The sequence below is a fragment of the Loxodonta africana genome, chromosome 16 (assembly GCF_030014295.1).
Source record: "Loxodonta africana isolate mLoxAfr1 chromosome 16, mLoxAfr1.hap2, whole genome shotgun sequence".
In the NCBI taxonomy this organism is placed as follows: domain Eukaryota; kingdom Metazoa; phylum Chordata; class Mammalia; order Proboscidea; family Elephantidae; genus Loxodonta; species Loxodonta africana.
In genome coordinates this window covers 57,878,255-57,899,567 of record NC_087357.1, presented here as the reverse complement: position 1 = coordinate 57,899,567, position 21,313 = coordinate 57,878,255, and the positions used below count along the sequence as shown (strand labels likewise).

At 38.8% G+C, this 21,313-nt stretch overlaps 1 protein-coding gene across 1 annotated transcript in view; it reads left to right on the top strand.

Annotated features, from left to right (window-relative positions):
* The window catches only part of ANK3 (ankyrin 3), a 713,581-nt gene that overhangs the window by 476,059 nt on the left and 216,209 nt on the right, over positions 1–21,313 (top strand). The window contains exons 3-5 of the mRNA XM_064269618.1: positions 14,490–14,591; positions 14,975–15,073; positions 15,911–16,009. Coding sequence (XP_064125688.1) covers positions 14,490–14,591; positions 14,975–15,073; positions 15,911–16,009 — 300 coding nt within the window. The remainder of the gene's footprint in view (positions 1–14,489; positions 14,592–14,974; positions 15,074–15,910; positions 16,010–21,313) is intronic.

The following is a 21,313-nucleotide window of genomic DNA, read 5'->3' as shown; positions in this document are numbered from 1 at the left end:
AGGTATGATGAGGTACGAGCCACCTGATCCTTCTGGGGTGGGCGAGCCTGACTGTTTAAGTCAGCCACTTCCTCAGGGAACAGTGGAGCACAGATTATGTTTCCGGTATTTCACAGGCAGCCTCACTCGTGGAAGAGCAAAAGAGAATTTCCTAAAAGACATGTTCCTGTGGGCAGTAGTTGAGACAGATGAACTAGGTGAAACAGAGCAAGAAAAGAACAGGAAATGACTGATCATGAGAAAGTTTAAGGCCCTATTGGGTCTACAGTTTTCTGTTCAGCACTCACCTTCTGCCTAAAAAATGGAAAAGGCTTATCAGTCATATATTTTGGGGAGCCTGCCATCCACAAAATTTATGCTACAAACCAACATTAACTACTATTTTATGCAAATTTTGATTGCATTCTTACTTTCTCTCAATGGGGAAAATAATTCCCTGAAGTAAAGATGATTAAAATTTCCAAAAGAACTAAATCTTCCCTGTATTAATATTTCATCTTTATGGAATCAGGTAGAAAATTCTCCTGGGCTGTTATACATTCTATATTCTGAGCACTGGCCGTGCTGCTGATAGACATGTTTTTTCTAGAGCAACGTATTACCATTTCTCTTGTGTGAGTGTCCCAAAAGATAACCAGCAACACGTCCAAACACAGCAAAGGTTTCAAACAAGCCTGACAATGAATATGCCTGCAAAACATACTTCTCAGAAATAGCTTCTCCATCCGTGGTTATTTTCCAAGCTTTTTTATTTGAATCATTACGTTCCAGAATACCCAAAGGTAGACATTTATGAATGTTAAGGCTAACATGTCCCTGTTGTATAACTTCACTCTTATGCAAATAAAGATATATTTTCCCTGACCTGAAATTTATTCGAATGCGATAAAGTGGTGGATTTTGTATTTTAATTTTCAAAAATATCTTGGATCAAGAGCTACACTCCATATCTTGTATTAGGTGACCTTGCCACAACAGGGACTTCTCATTTTCACATATCTTGTATTAGGTAACCTTGCCACAACAGAGACTTTTCATTTTCACGTTTGGGAAATTAGCTGTAAGTACTTGCACATTGCATGTCATCATGGAGCTTAAGGGCGGGGAGATACTTGACTGTTATATCCCCAGCTCATTCTAATCTGTCAGTTCCTAGCATCATTCATAGCATTCCATCCAACATGTAATAGTGATTCTGTGCAGTGGTATGCTAAGATGTCTTGAAACTTTTTATAGTGCAAGAAAAACTAAAATTTTAAGTCAACATGGTTTTAAATTCAGTTATAGACTGGGACAAATCAGAACAAGAAACTGGCCCCTTAAAATCTTACTTTATGTTCTCAGAACATTTCTGACAAATAAATCCTGCTTTGCAGCTGAACAGGATCAACTTTACTTTAGGGAATATTGGAAGTACACCATCCCCAACACCAACAACCCACATGTACTTTTTCCCTCCTGTGGGAAAAATCTTCCTGGCTGTATTTATTTTTATTTCTAAGCAGTCTCCAGGAGAGTGTTTAGGGGGTCTCTATTCTGAGTGAGAAAAGACATCCTATGGAGCCGAGGTTCTGGATCCTCCCTTCCATGTAAACCAGATGGTAGTAGACAGACTTGACGAGAGTGAGTTTTATCAGCATGGCAAGGTAAATCTCTGAAAAACACTGCCTTTATGAAAACAAAAGCCTACCAGCGCTCTTTTTTTTTTTTTTTTTTGAACTGGTTTCCACTACTCTACTTAAAGATAAAGATGGGAATGTTGTTTTGTCTTTCAGCTTTAAGGGGTCACTGTGCACTGACACCCTGGCGGCTTTGAATTGTGGGACAGCAGGGAACTTTTTGGCAAATGTTCCAGTGTAAAGATGCTACCCATGCCTAACGTGTGTGAAGGGCCAGTGACCTCATTTTCAGGGATGAACTGAGGTTACTGCTACGCAAAGCCCTTGCAAACAAAGGCAGCCCTGCATCAATCAGAGGGAATTTGTGGAGGTAGCCCTTGTATTTTGGGGTGTTTTGATGTTGTTTGATGATTACAAACATAACTGCGGAAGCATTTTCCCTACAGGTCAATCCCCTTTTCCCCCTATACGCTCCTCTTTAATTGATTTATTCATGGAAAACTCTGGCTTTATTTCTAATCACAGGGTAGCAATTAAATAATAGTAATAATAACCTGAGGTCTTCCCTGAATCAAAGGATCCAAATTTTTCTAAGCATTTGCCATGAAAAATAAGCACGTGCGCACGCACACACACACACACACACACACACACACACACACACACACAATTCTCCTTTATTTAAGATGTTTAGGCTACACCCCCAAACAGACACCTAAAAAGGATTTATTGTCTACCATGCAGTCTAACCACCCCTTTTGGGGGGGAAAAAAAGACAACACAATCTCTTAAAGATCTGGGGTGTTTATTATCCGGAGACAGACAGTAGCATGAATGTCACAGTTGTGTCAGGTTGTACAATTGGTCACATTCTTTTGAAAATTGGTTTGGAATTACGTCATGCAGAAGAGATCTGTGAAAATATCAACACACAATATCTTGCTCTAAAATATCTGGATGTGTGGAACTGGCACTCTCCAAATGTGCCTGTCCCACTCTGTGGCAGTGATTCTGCTGTAACCTCATTTAAAAAAAAAAAAAAAAAATCCCATTCTTTGTTGCTAGGTCTCCTTCACATACTCGCCAGTGCCACCACTCTGTGTCAGACCACAATGCCTTAATCTCAGAGGAACATGGCCTTGCAGTCACTCTACTTCTCTTCTTTGAAAGTGGTTTTATTCCAAATAAACACCAGTCTTAGATCTTGAGAAGTTCTGCAAAACAGCATCATAGATGTTATGAGAATGAATATGAGGCCATCTATGGAAATGTCTCGCACATGATAAGCACCCAATGATTGTTGGTTATATTCCCATATTATTAGGTATTAGGATGCTTAGATGCCTTATGATTCATTAAGCACAACAGAATCCAGGCTTTCCTGCGTTTTCCTTCTGAGAGTTACTGCTAAAACCAGAATGTGGCTCTGTAGGTGATCATAGCAGATATACCATATTTTTCACAAATAACATGTCCACACATACAACATGCAGCGTAGCTCACTTAAGCAAATAACGAAGGGGGGGGTGGTTGTGCAGTTGGCAAAAAATAAATAACTTGTGTGTTATTTGTGTGAAAATATGGTAATAGAAATCAAACAGTGTACTCCCAGTGAATTAGACCAGAATGACTCAGATCCATGGAGCCCCTTCTTTATCTTCTCTTGAAATTTGGAAGAAGGACCTTTAAGTCTGTCACTAGACTTTTATCTTCTTTGACTGGTGATGCGGAGAAAGTGCAAGAGACTGGGGAAGATATAAAGCAGACCTGAAGCACTCCCAGTGAAGTTGGTGTAGGTTTACACCTTTCAAGGAGTGATTACAGCATTGGACTATGCAAGAGATCGGCATTTCCTTGTTCAGAATTTACTGAGTATCTCTTGGGTAAAACTAAACCATGTACAGGGCATGGATCTGCCCAAAGAAGATTCTAGTCTGTTGTTGTGGGATACCTGGCACCCAAACAGAACAGACCAAGTGCTGCAGGAGGCCAGAGAGAGAAGGGATCGTGTCTGATGTTTAGCAGGGAAGATAGCAAAGGTGAAGTGATATTTGAGCTGGACCAGGGATTCATTAGGTAAGACTGTTGGTGGAAAGGGGGTAGGGAGAGGATGAGCATTCCTGAAAGAGGGAATGCCTGGGTGAAGTCACAGTGCCAGGAAATTACGAGGCCTGACAAGGAAAAATAAGCTGTCTAGGTTGCCTTGAAGCTTAGTATTTGTGTTTTATTTTAGGCTGAGGGTGTTTGGGGCAGCTTTTAAAGGGCCTCAGAGGCTATGCTGTAGAATTTGATTGGATACTATGGTTTAAAAGCAAAAATGTTTTTACAAATGAAGTCTGTCCTCAAAAACCAATGTGTAAAACAGATTAAAGCATATCAACTTGGGATAAAAGTGATGATAAGCACATGGAACTCTGCAAATGCAACCTTACCTTTGATCTCGGTATTCCTAAACCCAAGGACTCCACAGACTACAGTTTAAAAACCACTGGTGTTAAGGAAAGAGACTGGTCTTGTTATCCAGCAGTCCCGGGTTTCAGTCTTTGTTGCTTACTTATTAGCTATGGGACCTTCGGCAAGTCAATTAACTTTTGTGAAACTCAGTGTTCCGTATTGTAATGAAGAGTCCGCTCTTGAATGACTTTTTAAGAAATAAAAGATAATTATAATATACCATATATGCAAAGCGCTTATAGATACCATATTAGGCACACTCTAAGTTTTAGGAAAATAGCCACAACGGTGGACTCCAACATGCTGGCAGTTGTGAGGATGACACCAGACTGGGCAACATTTCATGCATTTGCCATGAGTCCAAGTTGACTCGGCAGCTAACAACAACAACAAATTGTAGCTACTGTCCCTGTCATCACTCTCTTCATGCCTGTGAGCTCCTGAGCATTGTCCATTGCTTCCTACAGATTTACCTAGGGAGCGTGTGCCAACTACAACCTCCTGGAGGTTGTTAGAATGATCTGGCATCAGGTGGCAAGGCCTGAACTGGACAAGTAGCAGGCTGAATTAAAAAAAAAAAAAAAAAAAAAGAGTAATAAGGATATTTCTAATTTTAGGAAGAGCTAAGATGTTAGAAAAATGATAAAAAATCTTTTAAAGCCTATCTCTGAACTGGCATGAAAGTAAGCAATTTGTAGAGAGAAAAAATGATTTGAAAGCAAGAAGCACGTTTACTTGGATGAATGCATACAGGGCACAAGAGATAAAACTTAGGACACACCCAAGGTGGACAGTCTAATAAGGGATTCCACGTTAAGCTGGGATCCACAAAGGGTGTGGTGCCATTATAAAGGTCGACAGGAAATCAACTCACCATAGGGAAGAGTACATCAAACACTTGCCTTTCTCAATTTGTCACTAGATGAAGGGAAAAAAATTTCCCTTGATAATTTGTTACCACAGAGAATCCCTTATACCCACACCAGTCTGAGGTCTAAATTTACCTGTGTAATCTTTAAAACAAAAACAAAAAGCCCTCAAGACAAGCATTTATTTTTCAAGCAATCCTGTATTGAGAGTGTCTCCAGGCAACTGGCGGAAGCTATCTCAGATCCCTCTCGGAAATATGGCAACGTGAGCCCCAGACCCTAAAGAATTCCCAAAAATTAATTTCTAAGGAATATGGTCTCACAACAAAAAATCACAAACCTTAGAAAGTGTAAATTAATACAATCACTTTGAAAAACAATCTGTCATTAATCAGTAAAGTTGGATAAGCGTGTACTCAGTTATCCGGTATTTGTGATCCTAAGTATATACCTTTAAAAATCGCTGTCTACGAAGACCAGAACCAGTGCCAGAATGTTGATAGCAGCATTGTTTATAGTAGATGCAAAGGGAGAGCAACGCAAACATCCATCGGCTCTAATGTGGATGAATAGATTGTGTTATAATTATATAACGGAGTCTTATACAGCCAAAAAAACAAAAAAACAAACCTATTGCCATAGAATTGATTCTGACTCATAGCGACCCTATAGGACAGAGCAGAACTGCGACCCTATAGGACAGAGTAGAACTGCCCCATAGCGTTTCCAAGGAGCACCTGGTGGATTCAAACTGCTGACCTTTTGGTTAGCAGCCGTAGCTATTAACCACTACACCACCAGGGTTTCCTCTTATACAGCAGCAAAGATAAATTGATTACTGTTACATGTATCAACACAGATGACTCTGAGAACGCACTAGACAAAACAAACATGTCATGGAAGGATAGATAATGTATGATTCTACTTATATAGACAGTAAACTGTACAATTATTTGCTTTAGGAAGGTGTACAGAGATGTTAAAACTATAAAGAAAGGCAAGAAAATGATGAACACAGGATGCCTTGGGGAAGAAGGAGGGGAGGCAGCCATGGAAGGGTGCATTGTGGGAGTCTTCAAACCTACTTATAACTTTCATTTTTGAGCTGGCTGATGGGTACGTGGCAGTTTATTTTACAATTTTTCTTTAAACTGTCTATATATGTTTTATATACTCTTATAAAAAAAATTTTTTTATATACATGATATGTATCATATACATACATTTTTAAAGGATGGGCAACTGTAAAAGTCACTGAGCAGAATATTTGATAGGATACAACAATTTAACTTTCTGGAAGGGGGATTTGAGGGAAAGAGTGAAGAAGAGAAAGTAGTCAAAGATTCCCACCAAGATTGTGTCTCCGTGTGGCAAGGATAATGGTAAGACCATTAAATAAAAATAATGAAATTAAGAGAATCTAGTAGCCTTGTCTCTATCATTAGTACCTTCCAGCAGTGGCAGATACATTATATATGTTTTTAGTGAACGTTTGTTCTTGCTGTTATTAAGGTGAGGGGATTGTAGGGCATGGAAGTGGAAATGTTTTGGAATAAGCAACGGACTGAGCTCTGAGTAGTGGGATCCTTGGAAGCGATGAGGTCTCCTGGGGGTAAGTGCAGGAAAAAAAAGAAAGGTGAGTTCAGTGATGGATAGAGGCAGTGAGGAACAAGAAACAGTGAACAAAGAGATGAAAGAAGCTAAAGGGAAGAACTTCAAGAAAATGTGATCAGCATTGTCAAATGGCCAACGTTAGAAAAGACAGAGCTAAAAGGCATGGGGTTCGATGATTGGAAGACCGTTGTTGATTTTGTCCAGAGAGGATTTACTGATTAGTGAGAGAAGCCATATTGTCAGATGTTCGAATATGAATCATCATGAAGAGTATAGAGGCAGTGAGCCTAAAGTCACCCTTCAAAAATGGTTAATGGTTAAAAGAAAGCAAAAGTAAATAACTGTTTGTGAGGGCTTTGCTCTGCATTCATACCGCCACTCTACATGAATTATCCAGTGTCATCCTAACGATAGATTCTTTTATTCTCATTTGACCGCTGACAAAACTGAGGCAAATTGATGTTAAGGAACTAGCCAGAGCTAACACTGTTAGTAAGGTGAGCAGCTGGGATACAGGCTCAGGCTGGGAGATCGATCCCAGTGCTTTGATTTCTAACCAGTCCTCTACACTGACAAATAGAGATCATCAGGTGCAAGGGATGCTGGGTAGAAAAGATGAAGAAAATATTATTTTTGGGGGGGGTGATTTAAGAGAGACTTGAGTGTGTATATTGGTAAGCAGAGCCTAGGGCACCAGTAGAGGAGGAGCAGAAGCTACAGAAGGCATCGCCAGACCCTTCACATAGTTCCTATATAGTTGAGAAGATGAGAAAAAGGAAAAAGACGAGAGAATCCTTAGGTCAGGAATAAATAGGCCCCACAGATCACCCCCCTGAGGTTTGCAAGGGAAGGAGCACATCTCCTTTGTGAGTTATGCACTCACTGGGTTTCCAGTCTCCCATTTCTTCTGGCTATCCACTGTTGTCTGGAAATGAACTCAATGAAGGAACTATGTGGTCCAGAGAGAACATATCTAATGGTTAATTGGATGGTTGGATGGGTAAAAGGATAGATAGACAGATAGAAGAATGGACAGATACAGGGACACAGAAGGGTGGAGAATGAATGAGTGAATGAATGAATGAACAGTTACTAAGCACTTATTGTAGACCAACATTTATTACGTACTTTCTTAGAATAGTAATTAACAGCCTAGCCTCCAGAACCAAACTGTCTGGGTTGGCATCCTTGCACTTACTGGCTATGTGTCCCTGGGAAAGTCACTCATCCCTTCTATAGCCCAGTTTCCTCACTTATAAAATAGAGCTGGTGACAGAACCTAACTTATAAGGTTTTTGTGAGGATCAAGTAAGTTAATATAAGGACTTAGATAAATAATACATATTATATTAAGTAAATAAAACAATATTATACAGTGAAATCTGTGAGAGACAGAACTTGAAGGGGCTGCCTTTTTTTTCCAGGTCTCACAAGATTTCTGCCTTTGACCGGGTGCAGTCTTACCACTTTTCTGTCTCTCCTTTTAGTGGGAAATTATTTGAGTTTTCTGTTTCTGATAGGTTTCCACCTTACACAGGTTCTGGCTTTTGCAGGTTTTACTGTAATGAAGTAAGTTAATGTGGGCATTTATAATAGCATCTCACATAGAGGTATGAAGTATTAGTCATTACTGAACTTGATACTGAGGAAATGTTTATTCTTTCCAACCACTGCTTTCTGCTGAATAATATCAAAGCTACAGTGCAAGAGGAGAAGGTGAGTTATTATATTAACTCATAATAATGCTTGGCTCTACCCCTCAAGCTAGTTCCTTGAAAAACACACGTGGTTGATATTTATTTCGCCTAGTAAAATGGCTAAGTAGACAAGGCATTAAACAGTGACAGAAGAAACTTTCATTTTCTGAGTACTTCCTTCAGAACTTGGTCACCCAGGAAAGAAAGAATGCTGACCAACTTGTGTATATTCATTTTTCTGCTGGCCAACTTTTCAAGTAATGATGTCTCTGTGTGACAGTCCATGTGACAGAGCTGAATTTCTCTTGGGACCTAATTGCCTCCCCTAGTAATTATTCTACAGCCGTCTTTAAAGACACATTATTTTGATAGAAAGCTCAAGATTAAAAAGCACACTGCAACCTGTGTTAAGAGTAAATCCTAGTTATTTTATGAAATGGTAGCTAAGAAATTCAACACATTGATACTGAGCCTAATATTGACGTATATATATTTATATATGTGTGTGTGTGTGTGTGTGTGTGTATATACTTTGTTGTTGTTTTGTTGTTACTGTTGTGGTTAGGTGCCATCAAGTCAGTTCCGGGTCATAGCGACCCTATGTATAACAGAACAAAATACTGCCCGATCCTGTACCATCCTCACAATCATTGCTATGTTTGAGCCCATTGTTTCAGCCACTGTGTCAATCCATCTTGTTCAGGGTCTTCCTCTTTTTTACTGACTGTCTACTTTCCCAAGTATGATATCTTCTACGGGAACTGGTCCCTCCTGATAACATGTCCAAAGTCCATGAGGTGAAGTCCTGCCATCCTCACTTCTAAGGAACATTCTGGTTGTACTTCTCCCAAGAAAGATTTGTTTGTTCTTCTGGCAGTCCATGGTATATTCAGTGTTCTTTGCCAATACCATAATTCAAAGGCATTAATTCTTCTTTGGTCATCCTTATTTATTGTCCAGCTTTCACGTGCATATGAGGTAATTGAAAATACCCTGGCTCAAGTCAGGCCCACCTTAGTCGTCAGGGGACATCTTTGTTTTTTACACTTGAAAGAGGTCTTTTGAAGCAGATTTGGCCAATGTAATACATTGTTTGATTTCTTGACTAATGCTTCCATGGGTGTTGATTGTGAATCCAAGTAAAATGAAATTCTTGACAACTTCAGCCTTTTCTCTGTTTATCTTGATGTTGCTTATTGGTCCAGTTCTGAGGATTTTTGTCTATGTTGAGGTGCAAACCATACTGAGGAGCCTTGGTGGTGCAGTGGTTAAGAGCTCGACTGCTAATCAAAAGACTGGCAGTTCGAATGCACCAGCCACTCCTTGGAAAACCTGTGGGGCAGTTCTACTCTGCCCTGTAGGGTTGCTATGAGTCAGAATCTACTCGATGATATTGGGTTAATTTTTTGTTAATCTGTATTAAAGGCTGTAGTCTTTGATCTTCATCAGTAAGTGTTTCGAGTGCTCTTCACTTTCAGCAAGCAAGGTTGTGTCATCTGCATATCACAGGCTGTTTATGAGTCTTCCTCCAGTCCTGATGCCACTTTCTTCTTCATATCATCCAGCTTCTTGGATTATTTGCTCAGCATACAGATTGAATAGATATGGTGAAAGAATACAACCCCGACTCACATCTTTCCTGATTTTAAACATTGGAATATCCCCTTATTCTGTTTAAATGACTGCCTCTTGGTCTTTGTACAGAACCTGCATGAGCACAAGTAAGTGTTCTGGAATTCCCATTCCTCACAATTTTATCCATAATTTGTTGTGATCCACGCAATCAAATGCCTTTGCATAGTCAATAAAACACAGTTAAACATCTTTCTGGTATTTTCTGCTTTCAGCCAAGAGCTGTCTGACATCAGCAATGATATCCCTTGTTCCACATCCTCTTCTGAATCTGGCTTGAATTTATGGCAGTTTCCTGTCGATGTATTGCTGCAATCCTTTTTGAATTATCTTCAGCAAAATTTCCATGTGTGTAATATTAATGATAGTATTTGATAATTTTTGCATTCTGTTGGATCACCTTTCTTTGGAATGGGCACAGTATGGATCTCTTCCAGTTGGGTGATCAGGTAGCTGTCTTCCACATTTCTTGGCATAGATGAGTGAGCACTTAAAGCATGGGCATCCATTTATTGAACCACTTCACTTAGTATTCCATCAATTCCTGATGTTTTGTTTTTTGCCATTGCCTTCAGTGCAGCTTAGACGTTTTCCTTCAATACCTTTGATTCTTGATCATATACTACCTCCTGAAATGGCTGAATGCCAACCAATTCTTTTTTGGTATAATGACTCTGTGTATTCCTTCCATCTTCTTTTGATGCATCCTGCATTATTCAGTATTATGCCCATAGAATTCTTCACTATTGCAACTCTAGGCTTCAATTTTTTCTTCAGTTCTTTCAGCTTGAGAAATGCCAAGCATGTTCTCCCTTTTTTTTTATTTTCTAACTCCAGGTCTTTGCACATTTCATTATAATACTTTAATTACTTTGTCTTCTAAAGCCACCCTTTGAAATGTTCTGTTTAGCTTTTTCACTTCATCATTTCTTCCGTTCACTTCAGCTACTCTATGTTCAAGAGCAAGTTTCAGAGTCTCTTCTGACATCCATGTTGGTCTTTTCTTTCTTTCCGGTCGCTTTAATGGCCTTTTGCTTTCTTCATATATGATGTCCTTGATGTCATCCCACAACTCTTCTTGTCCTTGGTCACTAGTGTTCATTGTATTCCCCTCAGGAAATGAAGGTCCCAAAAACTTTACTCCATCCAAGTTATTAACATCGGCTCTACTTTGAGGAGGCAGCTCTTCCCTAGTTGTATTTTGAGTGCCTTCCAACCTAAGGGGCTCATCTGTCAGCACTATATCAGACAGTGTTCTGCTGCTGTTCATAAGGTTTTCACTGGCCAATTTTTTTTGGAAGTAGATCACCAGGCCCTTCTTCCTAGCCTGTCTTAGTCTAGAAGCTCTGCTGAAACCTGTCCATCATGGGTGACCGTGCTGGTATTCAAAATAACAGTGGCATGGCTTCCAGCATCACAGCAACATGCAAGCCCCCACAGTATGACAGAAAGATGAATGGTGGGTATGTATGTATGTATATATATATGTGTGTGTGTGTGTGTATGCATATACACACATATGTATATATATACTTTACATAACCCATTCTTAAGAGTTTTGGATGAGAATATTCTGAAAAGCTTGAGAGGATAATGGACAGTGTATAGAATCAAACTTTTCCAGATCTACAGTCAATTCAAAGGCCTTCCATGAATTTTGACACCCCTTTTTGAACTTATGTAGCCGCTGTTTTCATGCACTCAAAGTTTGGGATGCTTAAGTCCCTGCTGTTACCTCTGGCAGTTGAAATATCCAGGCAGACTGATGTCATCTGTTCCTGGAACAGTATTAGTGCCCTTCTGGGCAAATTCTCTGATAAGTCATTGAGCAGGCACAAAGAAGATGATATTTTATGGTACACTGAGCCATCCTTGCATAGCTAATTTATTTCTAACTGAGCTTATGATAAGCAAAACAAAAGCTAGCCTTCCCAAAGCCATGAAACTCCTTAAAGCCTGCATTTTATTTTACTTTAAATTCCTGTATATTTTGTCAGATTTGTCCTTTGTTGGATTTGAACCTTTGTCTTGTCCTGTGTTCCTCTTACTTAACCCTGGGCTCTGATTAATTGATTTGTGTGTTTGAGTTAAGGGCCAATTTTGTTTATTTTTTGTGATACCGCTGTATGCTCCCAGATACTTAGTTCAGCAGCTTAGTTTAGGATCTCCAGTTTGCATCTTCGTGTAACAGCAAATTCTCAACTTAAATAGCTATTGCCGCGCTGTTGGTATTGTTAATAGACCCTCCTGCGTTGTTCCCGGCAGTATTTTAATTAATGCACTGTTCCTACACAATTTATCAATCGATTGCTTCATTCACAGAACATTTATGGAACACCTACTATGTGCCAGGGTCTCTTCCAGTTGCTGGAGAAACAGAAATGTGAATATTATATGTATTGTGCCAGGTTAAGACATGCGGCCACTGAGACAGGCCAAAGATTTAAGAGTCTTTAAGTCTACAATCTTGCAATAAAATGGTTCACTGTTTATTTAGAACAGTCGTTCCCAACTGGGGTGATTTTGTCCCGCAGGGGACATTTGGCAATTCTAGAGACATTTTTGGTTATCACAAATGAGGGAGTGGTACTGGTACCTACTGTGAATAGGCCAGAGATGCTCTTAAACATTGGACAATACAAAGGACAGCCCCCTAGAAGAAAGAATTCTTTGGACCAGATGCAAATAGTGCCAAAATTGAGAAGCCCTGATTTAGAGGAAGTAATATTCATTTAGGTAGAGTCTTACTGTAGTTTGTGGGAAGGGTGGAGGAGGCCGCGGAGGCAGTTATCACACCTCTGAGATCCTGAACAAGTCAGCTCTTACTGAATTGACCCACCCAGAACCAGGGAACCTTCTAAAGAATGAAATTTTCTTCAGTTACATTTCCAGGGATAAATTACTAGTCCTCAAAGATTGGCATTTTAGTGGCTTCTCAATTTCTTGTGACTTAATCTGCCTCTGCCTCTCCTTCAGGAGCTACAGTTTAGGGGTAAAAAGGATAAAAAAAAAAAAAAAAAAAACCTTTGCTGTGGAGCTGATTCCAACACATAGCAACCAAGTGTACCAAAAACTATGATGCTATGTGATGTATACGAAGAACACACAATGAAATTAATGCTTTGGGAGCACTGATCAATTAATCTCCACCTGGGAGGTCTGGGGAGGCTTCACAGATGAGGTGGCATTTGTACAGGGGCTTTGAAATAGGTATTTGCCATATGGCTGAAAGAAGACTCTTTCCTTTTTTAAGCCATCCTCTAGCACAATTGCATTTATAACCAGTGTGACAAGATGGTTTTGGCCGCACTTTCTGGAAAAGCTTCTATATTTCACTGCACTGAGCAAGACTCTTTTACAAATTACGCAGGCCCAACTCAGGATCTCTGCTTTCGCCATCTTCTTTCTATTAAAGGTTTCAGCAGCGGGTGGTTTTAGCTGTGTAGTTGTAGGTATTAGAAGTTAGCAGTCATTCAGCATTGTAAACTTGCAGTGAATGAATTACAGGTTTTCTGTAAATTTTTATTTACTTTACCTTTTTACTTACTCACTTACTCACTCACTCACTCACTCCTCCTGATGCACCTAGGAGAGTTTTCTCCAGGTGTGTGGCCTTAGCCAGCTTGAAAATATATGGAGAGTACACTTCACAATCCATGTAGGCATTTATAAGTGGTTTTCAAATACAGTCCATGTTTTAATATATGCTGTGTCCCATAGGAAAATATCTGTGGCTCATTGGCCACAAATTCCTGATAAACCAGTGTGACAACGTAAAATGTGTTTGTGACACTATTAATGGAAAATTGTGATAGCTACTCACAGAAGAATGAAATAGTTATTAAATTTATGATACAATAGAAGAGTGACATCTTTGCGATATAACCACCAAGATGTTACAGAATTCCTTTTCACTCCCTAGACGTTACACGCTGATTTAAGATGCCCGCACATTTTGGGAAATGTTCTCTTATAGTTCAGAATCAGTTATGACATCACAGAAGTAGTTTTGTACACTTGTGCCTAACTTTTAAAGAATTTGTCCTTTTCCTGATAACTTTACAAAGACCATTTATTAGTGTTTTCACTTTAGGAGTAAAATAATTCAATTAAAAATTCTCAGTTTTACTTTTTAGTTTGAACTAGAAGCTGGGTAGTATTAAAATGCTACAAGTTTCTAAAACCAAACAATGGTTTAGCTTAACCAGTAAAAAAAAGTCTGTCTTGAACATTATGCTCTTTTAAAAACTGTCTGTATGGGAACAAATCACCAACAGCAACTCGAAAGGTTAGATAGGAACCTTAGAGGGCAGTAAGTTTATGTTAATGAGGTAGAAACAGCTCAGAAGAAGAGGGTGAGAATGGTTGCACAACTTTAAGGATGTAATCAATGTCACTGAATTATACATGTCGAAACTTAAAAAAAAAGAGAGAGAATATTGATGGTGATAAATGTAACTAATGTCACTGAACAATTGGGGTGAAAATTGTCAAATGTGAACCTAACTTACTGTGTAAATTTTCACCAAAAACTCAATAAAATAGTATTTTTAAAAAAAATACTGTTTCATTTTTCATCAAAATGTTTTTCTTCTTTGTTTTAGTCTGATGCCAACGCAAGTTACTTGAGAGCAGCTCGAGCTGGACACTTAGAAAAGGCCCTTGACTACATAAAAAACGGAGTTGATATCAACATTTGCAATCAGGTTAGTTGTTGTTATTGTTGTTTATCAGTTAAATTTAAAAAGTCCAGATTTCAAATTCTCTAAAGTTTTATTAAATATTACCAACATTTTCTCTTTTTTCTAGTTTTTTCTGTTAAATTTTACCAGCTTGACATTCTCAGATTATTCTCTACTTAATTAGAAGAATATTTTGAAATGTAGTTACGTGTCCTTTAGCAGTTAATTCCTAAAATTTAGTAAATGATGATATAATGTTAACCAACCTAGTGTTCAAGTATGTTTATTCCTAATTCAAGTTTCTGCAAGCAATTGTTGGTGGGATGTCATCCTCAGAGCTCATGGTAGGCTGTTTGTTGCTCTATTCTCATTCTGCTAAGCAAAGTTTTCCCTTCACTTTTAATCAGAATGGGTTGAACGCTCTCCATCTTGCTTCCAAAGAAGGCCATGTAGAAGTTGTTTCTGAGCTACTACAGAGAGAAGCCAATGTGGATGCAGCTACAAAGGTCAGTATCACATATTTAACTCTCTAACATACTGCTTGCCAAATTCAATGATGATTCAGCCTTCAATAAGAATCAGGATAAACTTCTCAGGAGGTACTTGCCAACTTTGTTCGGTTTGGGGAATTTTCAAATGTAGTTGTTGGTGGCAGCTGCCATTGAGCCGATTCTGACTCATGGTGACCCCCTGTGTGTCAGAGAAGAACCGTTCTCCATAGATTTAAATATAGAAGGGCTAGATATTTTTTTAAATGTTAAAACATAGAGAAGAATGTGAATAAGTTTATGTCTTAGTTATCTAGTGCTGATATTACAGAAATATCACAAGCGGATGGCTTTAACAAAGAGAAATTTATTCTCTTGTAGTCTAGGAGGCTAGAAGTCCAAATTCAGGGTGCCAGCTCCAGGGAGAGGCTTTCTCTCTCTCTCTCTGTTGGCTCTGGGAGAAGGTCTTTGTCATCAATCTTCCCCTAGTCTAGGAGCTTCTCAGCATAGAGACTCCAGGTCCAAAGAACGCGTTGTGCACTTGGCACCGCTTTCTTGGTAGTATGAGGTCCCCCTGTCTCTCTGCTCACTTCTCTCTTTTTTATCTCTAAAGAAATTGACTTAAGACACAACCTAATCTTGTAGATTGAGTCCTGCCTCATTAACATAACTGCTGCTCATCCCATCTCATTAACATCATAGAGGTAGGATTTACAACATATAGGAAAATCACGTAAGATGATAAAATGGTGGACAGTCACAATACTGGGAATCATGGACTATCCAAGTTGACACACAAATTTGGGGGGAAAACAATTCAATGTATAACAGTTGATGTATCTTTTTATTTTACAGAAAGGAAACACAGCATTACACATAGCATCGTTGGCAGGACAAGCGGAAGTAGTAAAGGTTTTGGTTACAAATGGAGCCAACGTCAATGCTCAATCTCAGGTAACCCAATGACTATTGAAAAGAAATTTTTTTCTTGTGATTTACAAATAATGTTCTTTAGGTTAGGGGCTGGATGGGTTCATATATCCTTTAGTAATACAATATGTAAGTGCTGTATTCAAAGAATAATTATATGATTGCAGATTAGTTAAGTTCATATGCATTGTCATTCTCCATACATACATGTGAGAAGTAGTGTTTTTTTTTTTTTTGTCATCTGTCTATGGTACTGTATGACTGGTCATGGCAGACACAGGTGCTTAGAGGATATCAGTAATTCAGAGCCTTATACTATTTTATGTTGCTAGCTCATGTTCCGTCTGAGTATGTATTAACTTACTAAGGAAATAGGGATGCCTATAAATTAGGAAAGTCTCATGGAAGTTCAGCGTCTATCAAGTGCTTTATTTCTTTTTCAAAAGGGAAGAAACTGTTTAATTCCTGTTTACTAAGTAAGGCGTCATTGTTTTTCCCTGAAACAGATTTTAAAAATATGTATATGTATGTATGTACATCCAAATACTTTAAAATTTCCAGCTTCTTTATAATGAATAAAAACGAATACACACTAAAAATTCATTCAGCAAGTCCTCTCATAAGCTTATAGAACCTTACATACAGTTCTAAAAACACAAATAGATTATCGTTTAATAGACATTGATTCTAAAACAATTAACTTCACTCTATTAGTTTAAAAATAAAGTCTTCATTACCCAGTTATTCATTATTTCCATCTCCACAGACATGAGCTGGTATCAGAAAGCAAACATCATCGTAACACAAAAATATTCACTAAGGAACGGACCACTTTCAAAGCTGGTCGCCACTCAAGTGTTCCTTCCAGCTGAATGCTGACATCTATCCCTGTTGGTCAGTTTCAATGTACAGGAATTTGAATATCAAACAAATTGATTATAGAACAAAACTTCAAGTCTTACATAAGATGCAGGATTTCATGAAGTCAAGGAAAGTGATGCTGGAGAATTGCTGGGTACACAGCCAAACTCTGGGTAGGTGGCTTTCTGGCAGTGTTGGACCAGACAGCACTGAAAGAATTGAGGATGATTTCCTGATAGATGTTTCAAACAAGAATGATATGAAAACCAAAAGATCAAATAAAGAAAAAAAAAAATTACACGAGGCCTTTAGTTCAGTTAATGACATGATCACATACTTTTTGGAAAAATACTATCTTTTTTCTTACGCCATGAAAATCAAAAGTAAAGTGAAGGATGTCAGGATATAATTTTTTTTTTTTTTCCGAAAAGTTACATGTTTTCTCCACAAAAGCACACTTGTTTTGGTTTAGTTTTTGTTCGTTTTGAAAATTAATACATGAATATTGTTATAACCTAACCCCATAACTCATTGCTGTCTAATCGATTCTGAATCATGATGACCCTTTAGGAGAGAGTAGAACTGCCCTGTAGGATTTCCTAGGCTGAAATCTTTATGGAGGCCACATCTTTCTCCAGTAGAGTGGGTTCAAACCACTGACCTTTTGGTTAGCAGCCAAGCACTTAACCACAGCACCACCAGGGGCCCCTTCAGTTATAACCTAAAAAAAAAAAAAAAAAACCCAGTGCCGTCGAGTCGATTCCGACTCATAGTGACCCTATAGGATAGAGTAGAACTGCCCTGTAGAGTTTCCAAGGAGCGCCTGGCGGATTTGAACTGCCGACCCTTGGGTTAACAGCTGTAGCACTTAACCACTACTTACATTTTGTTAAATCACATAAATTTATTTTCATGATTTCTCATTTTATCTTTCAAGATGAGGCCTCAGTCAAGCTTTGTTCATTATTGACTATGCCCTTTTTATATCTATTTTAAGCACACTCAGTTTCATTGGCCTTTTTCAGTAGTGATTAGATAACATGAGCCTCCTATTTTTATGGGTCCACAGAATTCCAGTGATTTCCTCCTGCGTTTACTGCGGCCATGGCAATGATAGCTGTAAACAAACAAACAAAAAAAAAAACCCACTGCCCTCTAGTTGATTCCGACTCATAGCAACTCTATAGGACGGAGTAGAACTTCCCCATAGGGTTCAAGGAATGCCTGGTGGATTCAAACTGCCGACCTTTTGGTTAGTAGTCATAGCTCTTAACCACTATGCAACCCCCTCTAGTGCCCTTAAAATTAAGTTCCAGTGTCATGGAAAGGGAACTACACAGTGCTTCCAACCACAGGCTTTTTTTTGTATATTTGGTCTAATTTCATTCTAGTACCCAGCAATTAAACCTTTGTTACATGGTCTATGTCAGTTGTTCTGATTTCCTATTAGCGTTCACTTGGAATGATAATGCATTTTCAGAAACAAATGATGTAAAGTTGAATATGGCCAAGTATAACACTTTAAGAGAAGTTCAGACAAGCTGACTACAGTAGAAGCATCATGGCTTTAAACTGATTTTTTATAAGTGCCCTATAATATTTTATTGGGAAATAGTTATGTTCTGAGATCTACTGGGAAGACTATTCAGTTTTCCCCCCTCCACCCAAGAGAGGAAAAATAAACTTTCTCTTTTAAAGTTGGTACATATTCTTGGCTAATGCTTATAGCAGCCGCGGTTTTAAATCTTCCTTGCCATATCTCGAAGAAGCTGCATTTGAGATAAAATCCTAACCAAATTTTATTTCAGTTTATACACATCCCACACTGACGATGAAATGAGGGAGAAGAGCATAGACTATGAAATTCCCTGTTACAGCTGGGCTTGAAGTGCAGGCCACACACACAGTACGCAGCAAAGCATTCCCCCTTCATCTGGACTTGGCCTTATACGCCTCCTGAACTGCATCGTTCTATGGACAAAATAAGTAATGAGATGACCAAGCAGCAGAACGGCGTTTCTCTGATGATCCCCAGTAGCCAGTCTTCATTCCTCACACCTATGGTGGGAAAGTCAGGCCCTGCTGAAGTCAAACATATGGGTATGGTCTGGATAGAGCCTGACCTGTGACCTTCTATCACACCTTAATTCTAACTGACCTTCTAAAAACTCAGTATTGTATATGAGTCATGCAAACCCATCACCAGGCCTTTAATATCTAATTAAGGGCAACACTTTATATGTGCAGAGGCTGGCTATAGGAAACTAAACATTCAGGGATAAATATGATTAGATGAAAATACAAGTGGACTTTATTTTATGTTGGGGAGTTATGATGCAGCATGCCTCACTTTTATAAGTCTGCAGATTGCATGCTTATGGTAACATCACTACAAATGCTTGGAACAGAAGGTATTGAAGATATTGGATAAAGTCAGACATCAAATAGCACACTTGCTCTATCTTGAGCTACTCTGCCTTTTGAGAATTGAGTCTATTGTTGCTACAGAAAATAAAATGTAACTTTGGCACCCATATGTTCCCTCTGACCAACTCTTTGATTTGAAAATTTCTTAAATTAAGAAATTAATGTAAAAACAATGGTGTGCTTTTTTTTTTTTCTCTGAAGAGAAAAATAACATTCTTTCTGAAATCTGACCATTTTCCCAGGTACTATTTCAAGGAAAGCCATCACATTTGTAGGTTGTTCAGTGACAACATGTTGAATTACTCGTGCCTTAAGCCTCTTTGCCCTACAGAGTAAAAATATTTTTATTAACTTTTTCCAAGGGACACTTATAATTTTCTCCCTGAATCATAACTAAATGATATGCGTGCATTCTTATGCCTTGTCAATCTTTTCTTCATGGATGAAATTTGTATTAATTTGTGGTTATTTAGATTAAAGCAACAAAGGGAAATTTAAGCCAAAAAGGAGATTTGTTAGAATCAGATGGGAGAATACATAGAATAGGATAGGAGACCAAAGAAGCTTTCAGAAAGCTTTGGGAACCAGATAGTTGGGTGGGGAATGAGAGAACCTAACCAGAAGCCAGAAGGAAAGGCTGCCCTTTGATGTGATCCCTACAGGTGAATTAGGGTTGCAGTCTTAGTTACCTAGTACTACTGTAACAGAAATACCACAAGTGGGGTGACTTTAACAAACAGAAATCTATTTTCTCACAGTTTAGGAGGTAAAAAGTCCAAAATCAGGGTGCTGGTTTTAGGGAAAGGCTTTCTGTCTCTGTTGGCTCTGGGGCAAGGTCATTGTCTCTTCTGTGGTATGGCATCTATCTTCCCCTCTCTTTGCTTGCTTTATTCTTGCTTTCTTAATCTGCTCCTTCTATATATCAAAAGAGATTGACTCAAAACATACCCTACACTAACACTGTCCCATTAACATAACAGAGAAACCCATTGGGATTATCACCACAGATACAGGGGTTAGGATTTACAACACATATTTTTGGGGGGATACAATTCAATTCTTAATAGGTGGGTAAGGAAAATTGGAAGGAGCCCTGGTGGAACAGTGGTTAAACGCTGAATTGCTAACTGAAAGCTCTGTGGTACAAACTCAGCAGCCACTCTGTGGGAGAAAGATGTGGCAGTTTGCTTCCATAAAGATTACAGCCTTGGAAACCCTATAGGGCAGTTCTACTGTGTCCTATAAGGTTGCTATGAGTCGGGATTGACTTGATGGCACTGGAATTGACTGGAAACATTGGGCAGAGAACAGTATTGAGAAGGATAGAGAGTAACCTGAAAGAGCAATAGAAGATATCCTGTACATGTGCCTATCCTGTAGTTAAAGAAGGGCAGGCCAGTTGGTCACAAAAGCCCAACTAAGACCAGTCCTGCCTACACAACAGGGAAGAGAGAATTCCTCAAAAGGAAATAGGCATGGTATTGCCAAGTGAAAGGATGCCGGTTGACCAAAACCAAAGATTAATGAAAACATACACCTCAAGTGTCCAGTATGAAATGAAATTTTCAATATGAAATCTTCACAAAAACCAACATTTTATCAATAGGGACAGCAGAATTAGAATGAGACCACTCAGAAAATGACCTGCCTTCAGGTAATAGCCTTAGGATAGCAAGCTCTCAAAAAGAAAGGGAAAGCCATCATGGAAAACAATGAATTACAGGGCTGCTTCTTGCTGTGACTCTTGTCTATAGGTTATTCCTGAGTAATTCTAGTTTTCTTCGTCTCACTTTCTGACATTGTAGGAAAGTCATGTGGAATGATGTAAAAGATTTATATCTTACGGCTCACTATCTGAAAGCTTAAATTCTACAAGAGTGTCCTCTCCTTTAACCTCAGTGCTTGACTTTGAGTTTTCTTCATGGATCATGAAATAATTGATTCTGGGAGGCAGCCTCAGAACAGTGGACATACATTGAGGTAGAAGCCAGATCTGTACAGGTAGACCAGTATTTTTTAAGTGATCTTGAACCCCAGCAG